This window comes from Charadrius vociferus, unplaced genomic scaffold (assembly GCF_000708025.1).
Source record: "Charadrius vociferus isolate BGI_N301 unplaced genomic scaffold, ASM70802v2 scaffold593, whole genome shotgun sequence".
Taxonomy (NCBI): domain Eukaryota; kingdom Metazoa; phylum Chordata; class Aves; order Charadriiformes; family Charadriidae; genus Charadrius; species Charadrius vociferus.
In genome coordinates this window covers 1,370,637-1,389,540 of record NW_009647739.1, presented here as the reverse complement: position 1 = coordinate 1,389,540, position 18,904 = coordinate 1,370,637, and the positions used below count along the sequence as shown (strand labels likewise).

The 18,904-nt window shown below is 58.5% G+C and overlaps 1 protein-coding gene across 1 annotated transcript in view; it reads left to right on the top strand.

Annotated features, from left to right (window-relative positions):
* Window positions 1-18,904, top strand: part of CLCN7 (chloride channel, voltage-sensitive 7) — a 20,731-nt gene that overhangs the window by 885 nt on the left and 942 nt on the right. Inside the window, exons 2-22 of the mRNA XM_009881954.1 lie at window positions 7,265-7,336; window positions 8,573-8,644; window positions 8,866-8,931; window positions 9,491-9,623; window positions 9,971-10,080; window positions 10,853-10,933; window positions 11,370-11,432; window positions 12,041-12,124; window positions 12,295-12,388; window positions 12,823-12,887; window positions 13,339-13,455; window positions 13,801-13,855; window positions 14,388-14,448; window positions 14,847-14,985; window positions 15,268-15,361; window positions 16,710-16,879; window positions 17,222-17,273; window positions 17,912-18,039; window positions 18,217-18,302; window positions 18,600-18,732; window positions 18,855-18,904. Coding sequence (XP_009880256.1) covers window positions 7,265-7,336; window positions 8,573-8,644; window positions 8,866-8,931; window positions 9,491-9,623; window positions 9,971-10,080; window positions 10,853-10,933; window positions 11,370-11,432; window positions 12,041-12,124; window positions 12,295-12,388; window positions 12,823-12,887; window positions 13,339-13,455; window positions 13,801-13,855; window positions 14,388-14,448; window positions 14,847-14,985; window positions 15,268-15,361; window positions 16,710-16,879; window positions 17,222-17,273; window positions 17,912-18,039; window positions 18,217-18,302; window positions 18,600-18,732; window positions 18,855-18,904 — 1,925 coding nt within the window. The remainder of the gene's footprint in view (window positions 1-7,264; window positions 7,337-8,572; window positions 8,645-8,865; window positions 8,932-9,490; window positions 9,624-9,970; window positions 10,081-10,852; window positions 10,934-11,369; window positions 11,433-12,040; window positions 12,125-12,294; window positions 12,389-12,822; window positions 12,888-13,338; window positions 13,456-13,800; window positions 13,856-14,387; window positions 14,449-14,846; window positions 14,986-15,267; window positions 15,362-16,709; window positions 16,880-17,221; window positions 17,274-17,911; window positions 18,040-18,216; window positions 18,303-18,599; window positions 18,733-18,854) is intronic.

Genomic DNA, 18,904 nt, shown 5'->3' with positions numbered 1-18,904 from the left:
CGGGGGCACGGCCCCCTCGAGTCACTCGTGGGGGGAAAAACTGAGCGTGGGGACTGACTCACCGCCCAGCTCCCTCCGTGCTCCCTCCGTCACGCTGCTGGTGCACGGCGATGCTGGTGTGCTGCCAGGGCCCTGCCACAGCTCCGGCCCACTCCTCAGCCGTGGGCGCAGCGAGAAGGTCCCTGCCAGCAGGACCTGGTGCTGCGCGGGGCCCTGCTCCTGCCCGCTGGGGCTGCCCTCTTCGTTTCAGCTGAAAGTGTCGTTCTGTGAGAGGGGGCCCGTTGCCCGGCACGTTGCCGCCCAAACCGATGGGTCGGGCTCAAACACGAGAGCATCTAACGCTGGGTGGTGGCGGACATCGTGCTGTACGTACAGAACTGCGCTGGCAAAAAGCAAGCCCAGGGTGGGCGGTGTTACAAACGCAGGCAGGCTGATTTCTTCCTGCAAATTAACTCTGGGTAATTAACTGAAGAGAAACTTCTCTCCAGTGTACCCGGAGGCTGTTACTCGGGCAGCGTGCCTAGCAGTCTCTCCTCCACAGGCGGTGTGGTTAGCTGAAGTACGGTGTGGCTCTGGCTGAGGCACTCAGCGCCTGTCAGAGAGCGAAGCTGTGGCCGGGCAGGCCGGGTGAGGGCTGGGTGGAATGTCCAGCTGGGTCCACAGGACACTTCTGTGCCAGCGCCAGGTGGGAGAGGGGCTGGGTCCAGGTGACGTCCTCGAATTTCCTATGAAGAGTTTGTTGGGAGGCTTGAGCTTAGGCAGGGAGGAGCGGTGCCAGCCTTTGGCAGCTGTTTGCGCGGATGCCTCGCTGAGCGTGATTCTGTGCTGCCCTGCTCCTGGGCAAGTCAGAACAGCAGGCTAATTAGAGGGAAATACAGGGTTCATTAGGCTGGAAGTGCCGAGCGTGGGGCACGGCGGCTGGAAGGAGTCGCCTGCACCATTGCAGCTGCTCTGTTGTGAAAATAAAAATAATCTTCCTAGCTGGTGCCACAGGACCCCATGTATTTACAACACGGGTGGTCTTTAAAGACCACGTGGTGAGTTCTGCAGGTCTGAAGGGTGTTAAAATAGGGATTAGCCAGATCTCGTGGCTGCTTTTTTGGAAAGAGTTTTCCTGGTGGCTCGGAAGAAATGTCTGAGCCGCTCTACAGCAGGGACAGTTGGTGGTGGAGACCTGGCCCTGCCGATCTGATTCATTGTCACCGTGTCCCTTCACAGCACAGGACAGCTCAGGTCCGGGTGGTGATGAGGTGCTACATGGTGTTTTTCTTAGCAAAGGAGGAGAGTGGGTTCCTTGCTGGAGCTCTGGACTACACGTGCCCCTGGCAGTGGTACGAACATGGCAGTGGCAGCTGGGTTGTCACCGTAGCACTGGGGTTGTCTTCTGATGGCAGGCAGCCGCCTCTCTCCCTCAGGCAGTCCATTTACCTAGGTGTCATATAGTCGTATAGATTGAGAAGTGAAGGCAGGACAGAAAACAGGCAGAGAAACAAAAAGAGAGTGGAGCTGCTTAGCTCGCAGGGTACTTAAACTGCAGTCATGGTAATACAATAAAAAAGTCCCCAGCAGAGCTTCTTCCCTTTCTCACATGTTTGTTTAATGGAAATGAAAATGATCTTAAAGTGATAAAAGGAAACACAGGTCTATAGTTCTCTGGCTAACTGCTGTGAGAGACTGAGATTGGGCGCTTGTGGGCGGGAGGCGAGGAGGGGCTGGATAAATGGGGCTGTGACCATAGAGGAGATGCTACAGGGATGTGCCCAAGGTCTCCTCTAGTTTTGGGGCCAGCTGAGCACTGCTCTGGAGTCACCAGAGTCTTCCTCTTCTCACCAGGACTTTCTAGTGTCTCGAGTATATCGAGAAGCGAGAGGCTGCCTGTACATCTGAGCATCACGCCTGCCATGGGCTGCCCCATTCCCGCATTTTTGAGTTGTGTGTGTTGTTTCTAACGCTGAAAAGCGGCTGGACAATTTTAGTAAGAGCAGCCAATTTCTGTCTGTCATTAGGCATTTTTCAAAAAAGAACACTTCTGCTTTGCTACTCATTGAGGATATGCTCTGTGTGTGTGCTAAAATGCCTTGACTTTGGGGTTAGTATAATGCTCGTGCTTTGGGGGGTGCTTGGAACAGGGGGTGTGGGCAGGGAGCCACCAAAATGCGGACCAGGCTGCTGCTGCTGAGTGGCTCGTCCTTCTTAATGCCTGTGTGCTTATTCTGTTTCTCTAGACATTGTTGGTCTTGTTTTCTTTAATTTCTAGTATCGGGGTGTAAAATGCAGCCTTTGTGGCCGGGTGGCGATGCCAGAGGGCTGCTGCACTTGCTGCAATCAGAAAATCTTGGCGGGGGGGTGGAGGGAGAAAAAGAGAAGTCTGCTGGGTGAGCCCTGATTCCTGGTGATGGGCTGCAGTCTGCGTGTCCCCTGGGTACCGGCAGAGAGGCTGCCTGTTCCCGCCTGCCTCCTACTGGGAGCCTGGAGCTGGCCTCCCCGGAAAGCCACTGCCTCTGGGTGGTGGCAGGACCTTCTCCAAGCAGACAGGTTTTAGTGAGTCCGGTCCCTTCTGCCGGCTGTTGGGGATCGCAGTGGTGCTTTAAGCTCGTGCTGCCCCTCTGCAGAGGGGACAGGTGGGACAAGGTGCCCGGAGGAAGGGAGGTGGGTCAGGACAGCGAGGGGATCTCCTGGCCTCGTGCAGGTGAGGAGCAAGGAGCAGCCGTGCCCTGGAGTGGCGACGGGAGGCTGGAAGCAAAATTGTAGCCGAGTGGTGACGCTACAAGAAAAGTCTGGACGCTTTCTTCCCCTTTATGGGCCTGGAGGTGAGGATCCTCGTTCTCTCCTGGTGTGGTGCGTTTCGGGGATGATGGCTGCCTTGGTTTGAAGCCTATCGCAGCCGTGCTTGCGTGTTGGAGGAGGGGGATTTCAACAGCCCCGCAGCTCATCTTCCATGTATGCTGTCACCTGGTGACACAGCCTTGCAGCCTGGAGCCGTCCTTCCCACCCGAACAGGTACCGGGGGCTCCTCGGCAGAGCACAGAGGGGCCAAGAGGGCTCGGGGGGCTGGGAATCCTCTTCCTTCCCTCCAGCTGCTTCTGCAATACTGCTGTGGGCTCCTGATGTGGTCTGCGCCGCGCTTTATCTCATTGATAGCCGAAAGCCACGTGCTTCCAGTTCGTTAGTGAGCAGCAGGACGGTGATAAGGAGCAGTGTATGGTGGGGGTGTCTTCATGCCAGGCAGTGGTCGCTGAGGGTGGGTGATGCCCTTCAGGGAATGGCCTCACTGTATCGTCCCTGGGGAAATGGGCTGTGGAGCAGAGTCAGACGCTCTCTATTTATGGTTCTTCAGAGCAACGTTTGGGAGGCACCGCTAGGTCACTCTGCACACAGCCCGGGTTGGTTCTGCGGTGTTTTAGCCTTGACTGAAGTCGTTTTGCTGTTCACAAACAGGGATTGCTCTTTGACTGCTCTCCTTGGAGGTAAAGCGCTGCTGTGGCATCACGTATAGCAGCGTGGCTTCTTGTCACCTTTGCCAAACAGGGACGCTGGCAGCAGTGCTGCTGCCTCCCACCCCGATCTGCAATGCTCCGAGCTGGTGCTGGTATCTGCATTCAGCTGCTGCCACCAGACCTCAGAGATGATCCTTTTGGGGCATGAGTAGAAGGTGGTGGTTGAGTTCTTCCAGATTGTTTTCTTGTTGAGATTGATCCTGAATTTGCTCTCGGCCATCTCAGAGCAATGCTGGAGTAGGTGGCAGTGTGATGAAGAGGGAAGGTTCCTCGGGAGGTCTTTAGCCCAGCCCCTGCTGAGAGCAGATCCCTTAGACCAGGTCACTCAAGGGCTATGTCCAGTGGAGATTTGGGTATCTCCAAGGACAAAGACTCTGTACCCTCTCTGGCCCCAGGTTCAGTGTGTCGCCACCCTCAGGGTGAACATTTGTCTCTAAGCAGAAGTTCCCTTGCTGCTTCTTGTCCCATCAACGAGACGCTGCAAGGAAAGTCTGGCTCCATCTTCTCTGTAACCTCTTGTTAGGTGTCTGGAGATGGCAAGATGATATCCTTGAGAAGCACTAGTTTCTCCTCATATATCTTACCATGTGCTCCAGCCCCTGACTGTCTTGCAGGACTCCATCCTGTGTCTCTGTGCCTTTCTTGTCCTGGGGAGCCCAAACTGGATGCCAAGTCCCAGGCGGGCGATCACAGATGCCAGATGGAGGTGTGGGATCCCTTCCCCAGACCTCTGGACTGTGGTCTTGCACCACCCAGGGGGTGGTTGACCACCTCCACTGCAGGTTTGTGCCACTGACTCCTCTTCAACTCATCCACCAGCTTGCTGCAAGACTTTTTCAGCAAAGCTGCTTTCTAACCCCTGGGGCACGTCCATCCCCAGTGCGGGGCTTTGTGTTTGCCTCTGTTGAGCTTTGGGGGCTTCCCTGCAGCCTGGTGATGTCCCTCTGAGGAGCAGCCCTGCCTGCCAGCACGCCAACTGTCCGGCTGACAAAGATGTTAAGCAGTTTTGGTCCAGGTCTGGGATCCAGACATCTCTTTGCAGAGCTCAAAATGGGTAAGGAATGAGCTTTACCACCCCAACAGGGTGAGTGCCGAGGGCTGGGTGCTGTCGCTGTTCATGTGCCGCTGTTGGAGGCAAGCTCAGCTGGCCTGAGAGCCTCTCCTGGGACAGGAGAGCTGTTAACCCGTCTGTGTCCTCTGGGTTTTGGCAACAGTGCCTGTTGTTATGTGGAGATAATTGTACTGCAGTCACACCACCATCATATGTACCCGGGATCAGCAGCTGCCTTGGCCTGAGTTTGAAAAACATCCGAAGGAGGGTAAGCGCTGTCCATGTGCTCGGTGAACCTTTGAGCTGTGCACAAATAACCTTCTGTCTTGGCTTTTGGCTGCCTGGATCCCCCCTGTCCCTCTTATAAACTCGGGTGCTGATGGAGGTAGCTTTTTCCTGTCCTCCTGGCATGTGATCCCCGTGCCGGGCAAGACAGGAGCCAGCCCTCTGCTCGCAGAGCAGCTCGGCCAGTCCAGATGCCAGAGGGATTCCAGGACTTAGGGGGAGGGGAAGGCATATTAAAAATATGCTGCTTGTCTAACAAAGTTCAGGTTCAACTGCAGCTCATTTCCCTTCGTCTGTGCTTGGGTCCTGCTGTCGCTTAATCCTTTGGGAGCAGAGCTGCCGTGCCCTGGCCACTTGCTCCATAGGGAAGGGGAGCGGTGGGGGCCATCACCAGTTCAGCCACATCTGGTCTTTCTGCGGACCCCGATGGCTACCAGAATTTCCCCAAAGGGTTGGTCCTGTCTGAGGTCTTGGTGCCTGAGGTCTGAGCCCAGGCATGAGCAGGGGATGTGGCATGAGTGACCGTTTCCATCTCATTGCCTTGACCTTGCCCTGGATGTGCGGCATCTAAGGGAAGCCTTAAATCTTTGTGCTTCCTGAAGCCAAGGTGGGTTCCCGTGTAAGGTCTCAGCTTTGTTTCTCCCCAGGTTTCAGGGTGAGGACCATGTCTTTTCCCCCACCCCAGGATGGCAGGGACGTAGCTGGGACCCCTGCTTGTCACTGGAGCAGCTGGGCACCAGCGGGCACTGAAACGGGCAGTTTCTGCCTCCAGCTCATGACTCTGTGCAAGTTCCCATCCACGTCCCTCTGGGGAGGTGACAGCTTTGGGTGTGTCCAGCTTGTAGGAACCCACGGTGGTGTGCTCTGACTGCCGGGAAAAGGGTCCACCTGGATCCTTTCCATGAGGATTGTGGAGCCATCGTGGACCAGAGCCAAAGCCCAGGCTGGTCTCACCAAACCAGTGTCCGAAAACTGCTGCACGGAGCACTTCGTGCTCAGCCCCGCCTTTGGGCTCAGGCTTCTGGGGACAAAAGAGCACCGAAGAGGGTTTGAGAAGCTGTGGCAAAACTCGCCTGCAGGTCAGGGAGCGGATGAGAACGTGGAGCAGACGGAGAAATGGGAAAATAGGTCAGGCTGCAAACACAAAGGGATATTCTTTGTCTGCAGTGACGTGCACGGCTCTCGGCCGCTCTGGCCTGCACGTTCCAGAAGGGATCGGTGGGGATTAAAGCAGCAGGGGCTCAATCTGGGATCTGCCGGCGTGCCGGCAGAGAAGGACTGATGTGCCAGGGCCCCGCTGTCACTTGCCATCCCTCTTTTATTTGCCAGTCCTTTAGCCTGGCAGCTGCGGAGGGGTGAGGCTCCGGAGGGGAGGATCTTAACGTTGAGCTGTGTGTTTGGGCTGTGCTTAATGACAGCGCTGCTCACGCCCTTGTGCATCCCTGTGTTTCACAACGGTGGAGGGGTGACGGCAGCTTGGTCCCCTCGTGGCACTGCCCAGCTGGAGGCTGGCTCGGCTGCAGCCCGAGCCCTTGCCTGCATCGTCCAGGAGACGAGAGGTGCCCTAAATAGACCAAAAAGTCCCATGTTGTGCAATTGCGCTGCCAGTAACAAGCCCGAGTGGTCGCTAGCGAAAGGAGAACCTGCTCCCCAGAGGGAGATGCAAATGGTCCTTCCCAGCATCCTGCCGGGGCCAGCTCGGAGAGGCGCCGGTGTCTCTGAGGCTGTGTGGGAGAAACGTGCCCCGCTTGCTGTTGTGTGTGCTGGCTGGCAGCCCGGTTGCTCCGGTCCCGGGTGCTTGGAGGGAGATGAACGTGCCGATGTGCTCGTCTCCCTGGCTGGGAACCGCTCCCGTGGAGCAGATGGCCAAGCCAAACGTGCCCTCTGCTGTCCCTTATTGCTGGCTGGGTGTGTGAGCTGATGGGTGGCCCCGGCATGTCTTGGTGTGCTTGTGACTGCGGAGTTGGTGCTTTCTCTCTGGAGGGTCTGTCCCTCCTCAGCTCCAGGGGAGCGTGGAACGTGCTGCTTGGCACGGCTTTGCTGGCTGCACGGCTGCTGTGCCACACTCCTCGGCTGGAGGCTGTTGGTGACTCTTGTCATCTCTTGGGGCTGCCGGTCCCGAATGAGCTGCTGCTGGCTGGCATCTTCCCCAGGGAAAGCTGGCTCTTGCCAGCTAACAGGTTTGGAGGAGCTTCCCCAAACCCCCAGCAGACTGCCAGTGCCTCGTGCTCGCTTTGGAGTGGTGGGTCCTGCCTCCCCAGTGGGTACTCCGAGAGCAGTCCTCTGTGGGTGCTGCTGTTTGGGGGGCTCTGGCAGGCAGGCAGAGCTCGGCGAGGGGCACAGAGAGCGAGCACACGTGTGCCGGTTCCTTCCTTCTGCCAAGGTTTGCAGCGCATCGGGGAATTGACCCTGTTTTCCCTTCTCTCCTCAGCTCACTCCTTCCTCCTTCCTGCGCATCGGGCAGCTGAGCAATGTGGACCTCAACGAGGACATCCGTGAGCTGGTGAGTGGCACAGAAAGGGGCCCACCGTCACTGAGACCACTTCCCTTCTTCCACTAACAGCACTAATGGCTGCTTTTGTCATCCCCCCCCCTCACATCCCACTTGTCCCATGCGGGCTCCAGCACTTCCTCCTGGGCTGGGTGACCTTTGTGGTGTGGGTAGCTGGCCGCCCTTCTGCCTCGACCGTTGCTGCTTCCTCTTAGCCTCAGCGCTGGCCCGAGGATGTCATCGTCCCCTGCCCCTCTCTGAGTGCCAGCACCAGCCTGGTGGCACAGGAACCTTCCTCCCGCGGGAGCAAATGTAGGATCCAGTGGCGTGGGAAGGGATTTCTTTCATGTCGTGAGAGCTCCAAGCTGCTTCTCTTGCCTGCTGCCTAGCTCAGTGCGAAGGAAGAGGAGGGGATGTATAGTGGGACAGCAGCTGGGGGGAGGTGTCTCAGCCCTGGGCACAGGGTTAGTGGCAGATGGGGCATCTTGTAAAAACTCTCAAGTTTCAAGTTATTCCCCTTTCATGCACACTTGAGAAGCTTTTCTTCCCCGGGTGCTCCTGCCTCAGCTCTGGAGCTGTAGGAAGAGCAAACGGGAAGATGACATTTTGCTGAATGTTTCTTGTGGAATTCTTAAATGGGAAGAAATATGTCTTGATCCAGTGCCTCAGAGGAAAGGCTGGGCTGGCTTTGGCCGTAGCTGTAACGTGGAGCCAGGGAAGGGTGCCACTGCCCTCCGGTATCGTCGGTAAATGCCCTGATTTGGAGCTGGGAACAGCTTGCATTGTCAAAGGCGTTTGGGAAACAGAATTTGGTTTCTGCCCAAAAACGTGGGCCTGCTTGAAATAGCTCCTTGCTTTTGGCTGAAGGAATTTCCTGCCGAGGTGAAAGGTTGCCCTCCGCTGGAGCACGGAGCTGCACTCAGAGGCAGTGCCAGATGAACATGGCAGCGCGGTACCCGGCTGGGCAAACCTTCCATCTGCCTGTGGGGAAACAGGGGTGGAGAGGCAGTGGGTGAGGGCGCACGCCTGACAGCCTGTTCCAGCTGGTGTAAATCCCATACATCCACCAGCTGGTGGAAAATCGTCCCGGATCCTGGCCTGCCGGGCAGCTTGGACTAGGGCTTGGGTCTCTGCAGTCCTCCCTGCCTCTCCCGAGTGTGAAAACCAGAATTAAACCAGCAGTTATGTGGCAGAGAGGAGGGTTGGACTTGGACCTGGCCCTCCTAACCTGGGCATCGCATCCCGCAGGAGACGGAGCTCCCTCGGCAGCATCCCAACGAGATCCCCCACAATGAGAAGCTCCTGTCGCTCAAGTACGAGGTAAGTACCCATCTCCCTCTCTCGGCTCTGCCCCCTGGGATGCAGTGGGTGAGGTACATGGGGCTTGTGGCTGCCCAGCTAGAGGGCTTTCAGCGGGGAAGGAGCGGGATCAAGGGAGGAAAAAGATAGAGGGGTGTGGGGATCTGAGGCCAGCCCTCCCCAGCACAGGCATCTCTTCCCCTGCACTAAGATGGTAACAGCATCTCCCTTTCCCAAACTAGAGCTTGGACTATGACAACAGCGAAAACCAGCTGTTCCTGGAGGAGGAGAGGAGGATAAACCACACGGTGAGTCTCGCTGCTGGGGGGTTTCTCCATGCCGGGGGAGGTCATGCCCAAAGCAGCGCTTGAGCCGGGGTGGGTTTATGGACACTGACCAGCTTGTGACAAGCCATAAAACCTCAAGAGCGAGGACCCAGCGTAGGGTGGTTTGAACGGGAGCTAGCCTGGGTGTGTGTGGTAGCATTGCTGGGAGGCACAGGGCAGGTCGCTGAGCAGAGGGACTTCTGGAGCCACGTGAAGCATCTGCCCTGGGGGTTTTGGGAGTCAGTGCTGCAGCTAGAAGCCCAACAGGAGGGGTCTGACGAAGGCAGGTGAGCTGGAAAAGCATGTCTGCTGTCAGTGGTCCCGCAGAGGGGCAAGGGCACTGGCTTAAAATATGTAAGTTGTGGCCATGCTTTGCAATCCTGGGTCAGCCCACATTGGTTTTCCCTGGGCAGCTCTCCGCAGAGCTGCCCAGGCTTAGGGCTGTGTTGGAGAAGGTGGCCAGGTGGGTTGGAGTTCCCCCGTGATGCTGGTGGGGGCCAGCCTGGGTGTCGGTGGGGTCTGATGGCTGTCTGTCCCTCAGGCTTTCCGGACGGTGGAGATCAAGCGTTGGGTTATCTGTGCAATGATCGGCATCCTCACCGGCCTTGTTGCCTGCTTCATTGACATCGTGGTGGAGAACCTGGCTGGGCTGAAGTACCGGGTGGTGAAGGGCAGTATCCTCCCATGGAGCTGTGGCCACCAGCCAGCGGGGAGGTCTGGGATCTCTGCTCCTGGTAGCCACGAGACGGGTGCTGGGGGAGAGGGCAGTGCTTCCTCGCCTGGGTTTGGTGGCACAGACCCTGCTGCCCAAGGTGCTTCTGAGTGCCCGGCTGCTCTGCGGTGCTGAGCTGTGGCCGGGTGCTGCCATAACGGAGGAGGCTCCTTGCAGAAGCCCTGGCTGCCCTAAGTGCGCAGGATCTACTGCGCTGCCACGGCCCAAGAAGCGTTTTAGCGACGCTTTATTGCGGTGGGAGGGATGGTACCCAACCAATACTGGCCTTTCCTTGAGCCGCCTCCCCAGACATCGACAAGTTCACGGAGAAAGGGGGCCTGTCTTTCTCCCTGTTACTCTGGGCCACCCTGAATGCCAGCGTGGTGATGGTGGGCTCCGTGATCGTTGCTTTCATAGAGGTAAGAGTTTGGAAGTGGTCTGGGTGCGATACACCCCTGCCTCCTTCCCGGGCCCTTTACATAGGGGAAGCAGGATCATGTCTCCAGAAAACATGCAAATTTGTATAATGGCAAATGTATCTCTGCCACATTGGCTCTTGGTAGCCCCAGTTCCTCGGCATTGGCTCCAGCTGTGCTGTCGAGTTTCTCCTGGGGTGTCAGACTGGCAGGACCTGCTGCCCTTTGCTGGCAGCCTGGGGCAGAGGGTGTGCTCCAGCCTTGGGCAGCTCTCAGAAGCCTTGGCCCTGGCTTGACCTCTCCATGTTGGGTGTACGTGCGCACCCGCAGAGAACAGGCTGGTCTGGTGCCTCAGGGTCACGCTCAGGAGGACAAGCTGGAGACTGGGGCCAGTTACAGCTGGGAGGGGGTGATGGCTCCCCACGGGGCCGCTCTGAGTCAGTGGTGTCTTCCTCGTGGCTTTGCCCTTGCTCTCCCTGGCCACCAAGTGTGAGCCTTCTGCAGCACTGGGCGTCCCGCCGTGGCACATGGTGGGGACACCCTGGTGACCACCAAGAACCCAGCCAACTCCTTCTCCCTGGCATGTTTGCCCTTAAGGGTAGTGGGTGCCTCCCTCCAGCCCTCCTCCAGAGCCTGTAGATAGGCTTTGGCCTCATCTCTGGGCCTCCCCGAGGGTGTGCGTGGTGTGCCCTGTGCTGAGGGATGGGGGTAAAGTGGCCACCATGTCCCCATCCTGTATGTGGGCAGCCACTCACGCTCTCCCTGCTCCCTGCAGCCTGTCGCAGCCGGCAGCGGCATTCCCCAGATCAAATGCTATCTCAACGGTGTGAAGATCCCGCACGTTGTCCGCCTCAAGGTAGGAAGGGGGAGGTGGTGGGATGCATGCCTTCTGCCTGTGATGGGGTACCCTCTGCCAGGCTGGCCTGGGCACCTTGTGTCCTCATGGGGTGGTCCCTGCCTGCACTGTGGCAGAGGGGGAGCTGGCACGACCTCCCCACCGCACTGCTGGGCTCCGTAGTTGTTCCCCCCAGTGCTGGGCAGTGAAACCCACCCTGGGATTGGCAGCTGGTGCTGGGAAGAGCAGCTTTGGGGCGTTTTTGCTCTGGCCAGGAATAAAGTTGGCCAACTTCATTGTCACAATGGGGGGGTGATGGGCTTGAGAGTCACAAGTTCCTAGGGGTTGTTGGCTCCTGCCCCTGCAGCCAGCTGGGTCTGTGTCCCCTGTGGCTGCCATGGTTGTGTCCCTCGTGTCACCCTTGTGATGTGCTGTGCCTGTCATGTCTGTTTTGCAGACCCTGGTGATCAAAGTCTGTGGGGTCATCCTCTCGGTGGTTGGTGGCCTGGCTGTTGGGAAGGTGATGTACACAAACCACTCTCCGGAATGCTCCTGGCGTGTTGGTACCCTCTGCTGGCACACGTGCCACAGCCTGTCACCAACCCTGCGCTGGGAACAGGGTGCTGGTGGCCCTGTGGTGACTTCACAGTTTTACACCTTGATCTGCTGGCCAGGGTGGCTGCAGTGTGGCCAGGCTTGGGGACACCGTGGGGCGTGTGGCACCAGTCCCCGGGGCGCACAGTGCCACCAAGCCAGCCCATGTGTGGCTCGGAGAGGAGAGCAGCAGCCTACGTCCACAGGTGGTTGTCCCTGCAAATGTTAGATGGGGGCACTTGGATGCCCTGCTGGGACCTTGCTAGCTTGTTGGGATCGAAGGCAGGCAAGGCAAGCCCCTGTCCCCTTGGATGGAGGGCAGTGCTGGTGGGAACAGGAGGTGGCCACAGGAGCCACGTATTAGAACAAGGATTTAGGGGGGAAAACAGCAAACTCTGCCGAGACAGGCACTGTGTGCCTGAGCGCTGGCCTCCAGCTTCTTCAGGGCTGAGACCTGGTGAGGAGCGTTCAACCGTCCCTCGCTGTCCCTGGGGTTCTTCCTTCTGTGGTCTGACTCCGCTCTCCTGCCCGTAGGAAGGACCCATGATCCACTCTGGAGCGGTGATTGCTGCTGGGATCTCCCAGGGAAGATCCACGTCTTTAAAGCGAGACTTCAAGGTTGGTGCTGGGGGCCGAGGGGCTGTGCTGCAGCTCCTCCTCCTGTGCCCAAACAGGGCTGTTCCTCTGGGTTACGCTGGTGGCTCGGGGTCATACATTGTGTTCCCTGTGTCTCCCCTAAACTCATGCCTGTGGCCAGCCCTAAACCTGCCTTCGCTTTGGTGTTTCAGATCTTTGAGTACTTCCGCAGAGACACAGAAAAGAGGGACTTTGTCTCGGCTGGAGCTGCTGCTGGTGTCTCGGCTGCATTTGGCGCCCCTGTGGGTGCGTGTGTTGCCTCTCTGATGCTGAGTGGTGCCTGCACGTGGATCTTGTCAGGAGGTTGCTCCCACTTGCACGGAGGCAGCTGCCAGGATCTGCCTAGGGCACTGCAGGAGCTCTCCTGCAAAGTTCCTGACCTCGCTCCGAGCTGTCCTGTCCCACCACGCAGGTCTCGGGGAGAGAGGAGGGGGATTATCTGTCTCGGATCCCAAATGTTGCCTCCCTGGGATGGAGGAGGGCAGTGGAGGGGCTTCACTGCTGTCAGTACATCAGTGGTGGCTGGGTGGGCTTCCTTGTCCCTTCACTGGAGTCTGTGAGGTCTGGGCCAGTGTGGGGCAGGTGGGCTGGGATGAATTTGGGGTGCCTCGGCTGGTACTGTGAGCCAAGGGTCCATGGCATGTGCCACTTGTGAAGGTGTTTGTCTCTTGCATTTGCAGGGGGTGTCCTTTTCAGCTTGGAGGAAGGGGCTTCCTTCTGGAACCAGTTCCTGACGTGGAGAATCGTAAGTACTGGAAAGCAGGAGCAGTAAATCAAGGGCTCCTGGCTCTGGCGTGAGGCATTGCCTTTTCCCGATGCCCCGCAGCCCCACGCCTCCTGCCATCCCTGCCCCAGCCAGGCAGCGGTGTGTAGCGCATCCCAGGGAACAGCATCCCGGTTCCCCTCTGTGTCCTGGTCCTCGGGGGTTGAATTTGGAGCTGGCTGAGCTCCATCTTGCTGCCAGCTCCTTTCCAAGGGAGCCGCCTTGGGCTGTGCCCCAGGGCGATGGAGAGGCAAAAAGAAGAGCGAGTCCCTGGTTGGTGTAAGCTGCCCAGTGCTGCCACAGGGAACGTGGCCTCTTGTCCCCACCACACCGTGGGTACCAGGGGGCCAGTTTGGGGTAGTGTGGGGGGCATGTGGTGAGGGAGCGGGGCTGGAGGCCTCTGGCAGTGACTCTGGGCTGCATCTCTTTCCAGTTCTTTGCCTCCATGATCTCTACATTTACTCTGAACTCTGTCCTGAGTGTTTACCACGGCAACGCTTGGGATCTCTCCAGCCCTGGGCTCATCAACTTCGGCAGGTTTGATACCGAGGTATGGACAGATATTCCCCGTGTGGGGCTCTGTTTGCGGGGGTTAGAAGCGGTGCATAGGAGCTTGGGGCCACCAGTCTGTCTTAAAACATCACCCAGCAGCTGAGGCAGGCTCTGCCCTAGCAGGCTGTGTGGTCTGGCCAGGTCCCAGCTCCACCAACCCCAGCAGAAGGCTTTTCTGCAGCCACTGCTGGGTCTGGGGGTTGCACCGTGTCAAGGGGAGACTTTGGGGCAGCTCTGGGAGCTGCTTGCCAGCACAGGCTGGTGCTGTCCCAGCAGACAGTGACCGGCTGCGGGGCTGCAGATGGGCCAGGAGATCTGTAACCCGTTTCTTTCTTGCTTGCAGAAAATGGGATACACGATCCAGGAAATTCCTATCTTCATCTTTATGGGAGTGGTTGGTAAGAGAGTGCTGCTCTTCCAATTTCATTAGTCTGAATAATTTCCTCTGTTCTCTGTCTGGGTCTAAAAAGCTTTGGGATCCAGTTTCTTGGGGAGAGTGGGAAATCTATTAAACTCTGGAGCAGAGGCTGCTTATGGGGCTTACATGGGGGCGAGAGCTGGATCCTGGCCCAACCCTTACCCTTGTAGCAAAGGCGAGACCCTTTAATCCATGTACTGCAAAGTCGTGGAACGGGGTCAGTGCATCGCAGTCCTGGGCAGCCCCTTGCTTTCAAACGAGCTGCCCTTATCCCTGCGGAGTTGGCTTGTCCCTCACCTGCCTAGTGCCAGTGCTGTGACGCTGGCCCCCGGCCACCCTGCTACTGGTGCCGGGCTCCCCTTGGTGTCAGGACCTGGCTGTCTCTGCAGGGACAGCATCACCCTGGGTGGGTTGTTGATGTCTCCCTGAGCTTCGTGGGTTCCTTGTGTCCTGGGCAGCCGTAGGAGAGCCCGGGACCTGCATGCTGAGCTTTGCCTCTTTTACATTCACAGGCGGGATCCTCGGCGCCCTGTTCAATGCCCTCAATTACTGGTTAACGATGTTCCGGATCAGGTAAGAGCTCGTGGGTAACTAAAGTGATTGACGTGGGTTGGCAGCTTCCAGGGCATCACTCCTCTTGGGCATTTATGGGCCATAGCTTTCTGGGCTTGGCTCGGCACTGTTCCCCCTAGCCAGATCATGCCAACCCGTCCATGGGAGCTGTGCCCGGCTCCATGCAGGGGAGGTGGACAGGTCTGCTGGAGCTGGCCAGGCAAAGCTGCTCCTGCCACTGGCCTCCTGTGCCAGGTCCCCACGACAGCTTTGCTAGAGGACAGAGCACAGAATGGCCTGGCAGGGCTCTGGGAAGGGAGCAGAGGCAGTCTGTATGCCCGATGTGATGTGCCACGCCAGGCTGTGGGTGATCCTGCCCACACCCCTGGGTGCCACCCTCACTCCTGCTCCCTTTGCAGGTACATCCACCGGCCCTGTCTCCAGGTGGTTGAGGCCATGCTGGTGGCAGCAGTGACGGCGACCGTGGGTTTCGTCATGATTTACTGCTCAAGAGACTGCCAGCCCATCCAGGGGAGCTCGGTGGCATATCCCCTGCAGGTAGGAGGTGCCGAAGAACTGTAGGGTGGGGGGACACCCTGAGCCTGGCCAGAGGCTGAGGGCTGAGCAGGGAGACGAGACCCTCCTGGGTTTTGTGGCACTGGACTTCACAGTCAATGCCCTCCACTGCAGGCAGAGGTGGAGACCCAAGGGTGGCGTTGGTGTGCTTGCTGCCCAGAGCTGCCTCCTGGCTGGCACAAGTCCCCCAGAGCCTGGTAGCCTTCCATGGGGCAGGGCAGCCCAGATCTGCCATGTCTAACTCTCTCTTTTCTCCCCCCTCAGCTTTTCTGTGCTGATGGAGAGTACAACTCTATGGCCACTGCCTTCTTCAACACACCCGAGAAGAGCGTTGTCAACCTCTTTCATGACCCTCCAGGTCCGTGCACCCAGCGAGAGGGTCCTTGAGCATGAGCAGAGCGGGGCTGGGCTCGTGTGAGGTGGCCGACCTGTTCCCTGGCTGCTTGTGGGATGACAATCAGCATGGCCTCACGAGGGCACGATGGGATCCAGCAAAGCACTGTGCCTGCTCCTTTGCTGCAGTGGTGGAAGGAGGTGGTGTGCCTGGTGGCACCTACGAGCTTGGCCAAAGGGTTGTAGTCACTGGAGCCTGTGGAGGAGGACCTGGTCTTGTTCGCCCATGTTTGCAAGCTGTCGCTTCTAAATTGTGTGGGAGCATGTCTGACCCTTGCTGGCTGCCTGAAGTCTGTCCTGGAAATGTCCATAGCTGTTTTCGTAATTAACAGGGCCTCTTGCCCCAGAATGACTTTACCTTCTGAGCAGGTTGCGGAGGTGGATCTTGGGGTTTGGATTTGCTTGAGAAATGCAATTTGGCTCCCAGGTTCTGGCTCCCGTTTCTGTTGGACCTATCATAATGACAGTGTGCTCTCTGTCTGCTGATCTGAGTGCTGTGCCCAGCTGTATGTGGACAGGGAACAGACAGCTCCGAATTTCCAGACCCTCTGCCCAGAGAGTGCAGCTTGGCCACCTGAAGCCAAGTGATGACTGTCCTGTGTCTCGGGGCTGCTCCCTGCAGTGCTGGGTCCTCCCTGGCTCAGGGCTTCGGTCCGTTGACCTCTCTGAAGGAGAGGTTGCAAAAATACTCGTTTAAACTCAACTGAGTTGCTCAGCAATCCTAAAATAGGAGTAGGCTGAGTCCTGGAGACAGCAGGGTCTCACTGTAATGGCCCGGCCTGCGCCATGGGGCAGCTTGGGAATGGCCAGAGCAGCCGTGGGAGCTGTGGGACCAGGGGGTGGTTTGCAGGACCTACTCTGCTGAGTTGATCCCAAAGCTGGTGGTAGGACCCTTGCCAGCTTACCAGCGCCTCTGTCCTCCTGACCTTGTCCTCCAGCGCTGGTGGTCCCTTGGGGCTTTGAAGTTCGTCACGCTGCCTTCGTGGGAGGCTGGGAACCTCGGGGCTGGGAGGGGACAGGTCATCATGGGTCGCGAGTTGGAGGAAAGGCGTGTGCTGGACTTGGTGGGATGGGAGGGCTTGGGATGGCACTGGCCGGCTGGTGGGGCCCTTGAGGGGGCAGAAACAACCTAAAGAGCTGATTTTTGAAAGGTTTTTGCTGCCAGGGCGGAAGGTACACCCGGTGCGAGGGGCTCTCACTGCTAAGAGTGTGTCGTGGGGCTGCTGCTGTCTGTTCTCCCATGGCCGCAGCCCATGGTGGTGTCCTCTTGGCTGTGGAACCAGCACTGACTCTCCATTCTCTCTCCGCCTCAGGCTCCTACAACCCCATGACGCTGGGCATGTTCACACTGATGTATTTCTTCCTGGCCTGCTGGACCTACGGCCTCACGGTGTCTGCGGGGGTCTTCATCCCCTCCCTGCTGATCGGTGCTGCTTGGGGGAGGCTCTTCGGCATCTCCCTGTCCTACCTGACCAAGGGCTCGGTGAGTCCTGGGTGGGAAGGGGTACTGGGTGGGGGGAGCTGTGGCAGCCAGCCCTCCTCCCTCGCCTCTGGGCAGGCAGCACGTGCAGGCAGTGTGCGTGGAGCTGGCTAAGAGCTTGGCACAGCCATCTGGAGTGGGTTGGCTCCTCACTTGACATCTTCCTGAGCTGGCTCTGAGCTTTCCCACGTCCTGATGGAGCCCGGCCAGCAGCTGGGCTGTGCAGGGGGCCTCAGGCACTCCTCCCCACTTTGGAGGGGAGTTTGGGGGCCAGAGCACTGCTCATGATCTCTGAATGCCCTGGAGCCAGCAGCTGACTCTGCTCCTTCTCTCTCCTGTGCTCAGATCTGGGCTGACCCCGGGAAGTACGCCCTGATGGGAGCTGCTGCACAGCTGGGTGAGTTCCCCACGGCACAGTCTTGGCCACCTCCTGCTCATGTCAGGGTGAAGGTGGCATAGGAGAAAGTGGTCCATGCTTCCCTGGTGCAGCTTCTTCCCCAGCTGAAGCCGAGCCTGGCTGTTGGCTTCCTAATGACCCTGCCAAACATGGGCGGTGCTGGGGCGCTACCGAGGGCTGGGCTTGTCCAGGGCATCCCTGTGCGTGTGGGTGGTCCTGTATTGCTGAGACCCCACCTGGAGTACTGCGTCCAGCTCTGGGCCCCCCCAACAGCAGAAGGACATGGACCTGTTGGAGCGGAGCCAGAGGAGGCCACGGAGATGCTTCAAGGGCTGCAGCACCTCTGCTGTGAGGACAGGCTGAGAGAGTTGAGGGGGTTCAGCCTGGAGAAGAAAAGGCCCCGGGGAGACCTTAGAGCCCCTTCCAGTGCCTAAAGGGGCTCCAGGAGAGCTGGGGAGGGACTGTGGATCAGGGAGTATAGCAGAGCAGGGGGGGTGGAACTAAATGATCTTTAAGGTCCCTTCCAACTTGAACTATTCTATGATTCTACGTGCAGAGACTGAGGGGCCTTGGGTACTTTGCTATTCCCTCACCCCACGTTTCCTTGCCCCCCTAAATCTCTTGGGTGCCTCTCACAGGTGGGATAGTGCGGATGACGCTGAGTCTCACTGTCATCATGATGGAGGCAACAGGCAATGTCACCTATGGCTTCCCCATCATGCTGGTGCTAATGACAGCGAAGATTGTGGGGGACTACTTTGTGGAGGTGAGGGCTGGTGTGCTCACCAGTGGCGTGGGACCTGGCGAGAGCCTGTGGGTTGGGGGTGCTGGGGAGCTGCTGCGGGGCCAGGACAAGCTTGTGCTCCCTCTTGGAGGGGAATTGCTGCCTGGCTGTACACCTCGGCGTCTCGTCAGCCTTCTGACAGCTCGGCTGTCGTTGCAGGGGCTCTACGACATGCACATCCAGCTGCAGAGCGTGCCCTTCCTGCACTGGGAGGCCCCGGTGACGTCCCACTCCCTCACAGCCAGGTAGGTGGGCTGGGGGACGCTCGTCACTCCCGAGGCAGCAGCTTTTGGACCACACTGGTGGCCTGAGCTGGAAATGGAGGTGGTTACACACTTTGGTCCCAGGAGTCTGCTGTTGCCTGGTGCCAGCAGCCCGGCTCCTTCCCCAGCAGCAACTGTGGTCTGCAGTGCATCCCCTGTGTCCCTGGCAGGTTTTTGGGAGAGAGGAGGCATCAGGGCTGCAGAGGCGTGTTTATTGGGGGGGGATGTTTTCTGGCGTGCTATTGTGGGGCTGTGTTTCACACCGAGCCTTCCCTGCAGGGAGGTCATGAGCACTCCTGTCACCTGCCTACGGAGGATTGAGCGAGTGGGCACAGTTGTGGACATCCTCAGCGACACCTCCTCCAACCACAACGGCTTCCCGGTGGTGGAGAGCAATCCTGACACCACGCAGGTGGGCTGGGCAGAGGGGATGCAGCTGGGGGTTGGCCATGCAAGGGCTGGCCGTGGTGTGGGACCCTCACCCTTGCTTCCCCCCCTTCCCAGCCCTGTCTCATGCACGGTGCTCTGTCACAGGTGGCAGGACTGCGGGGTTTGATCCTACGTTCCCAGCTCATCGTCCTGCT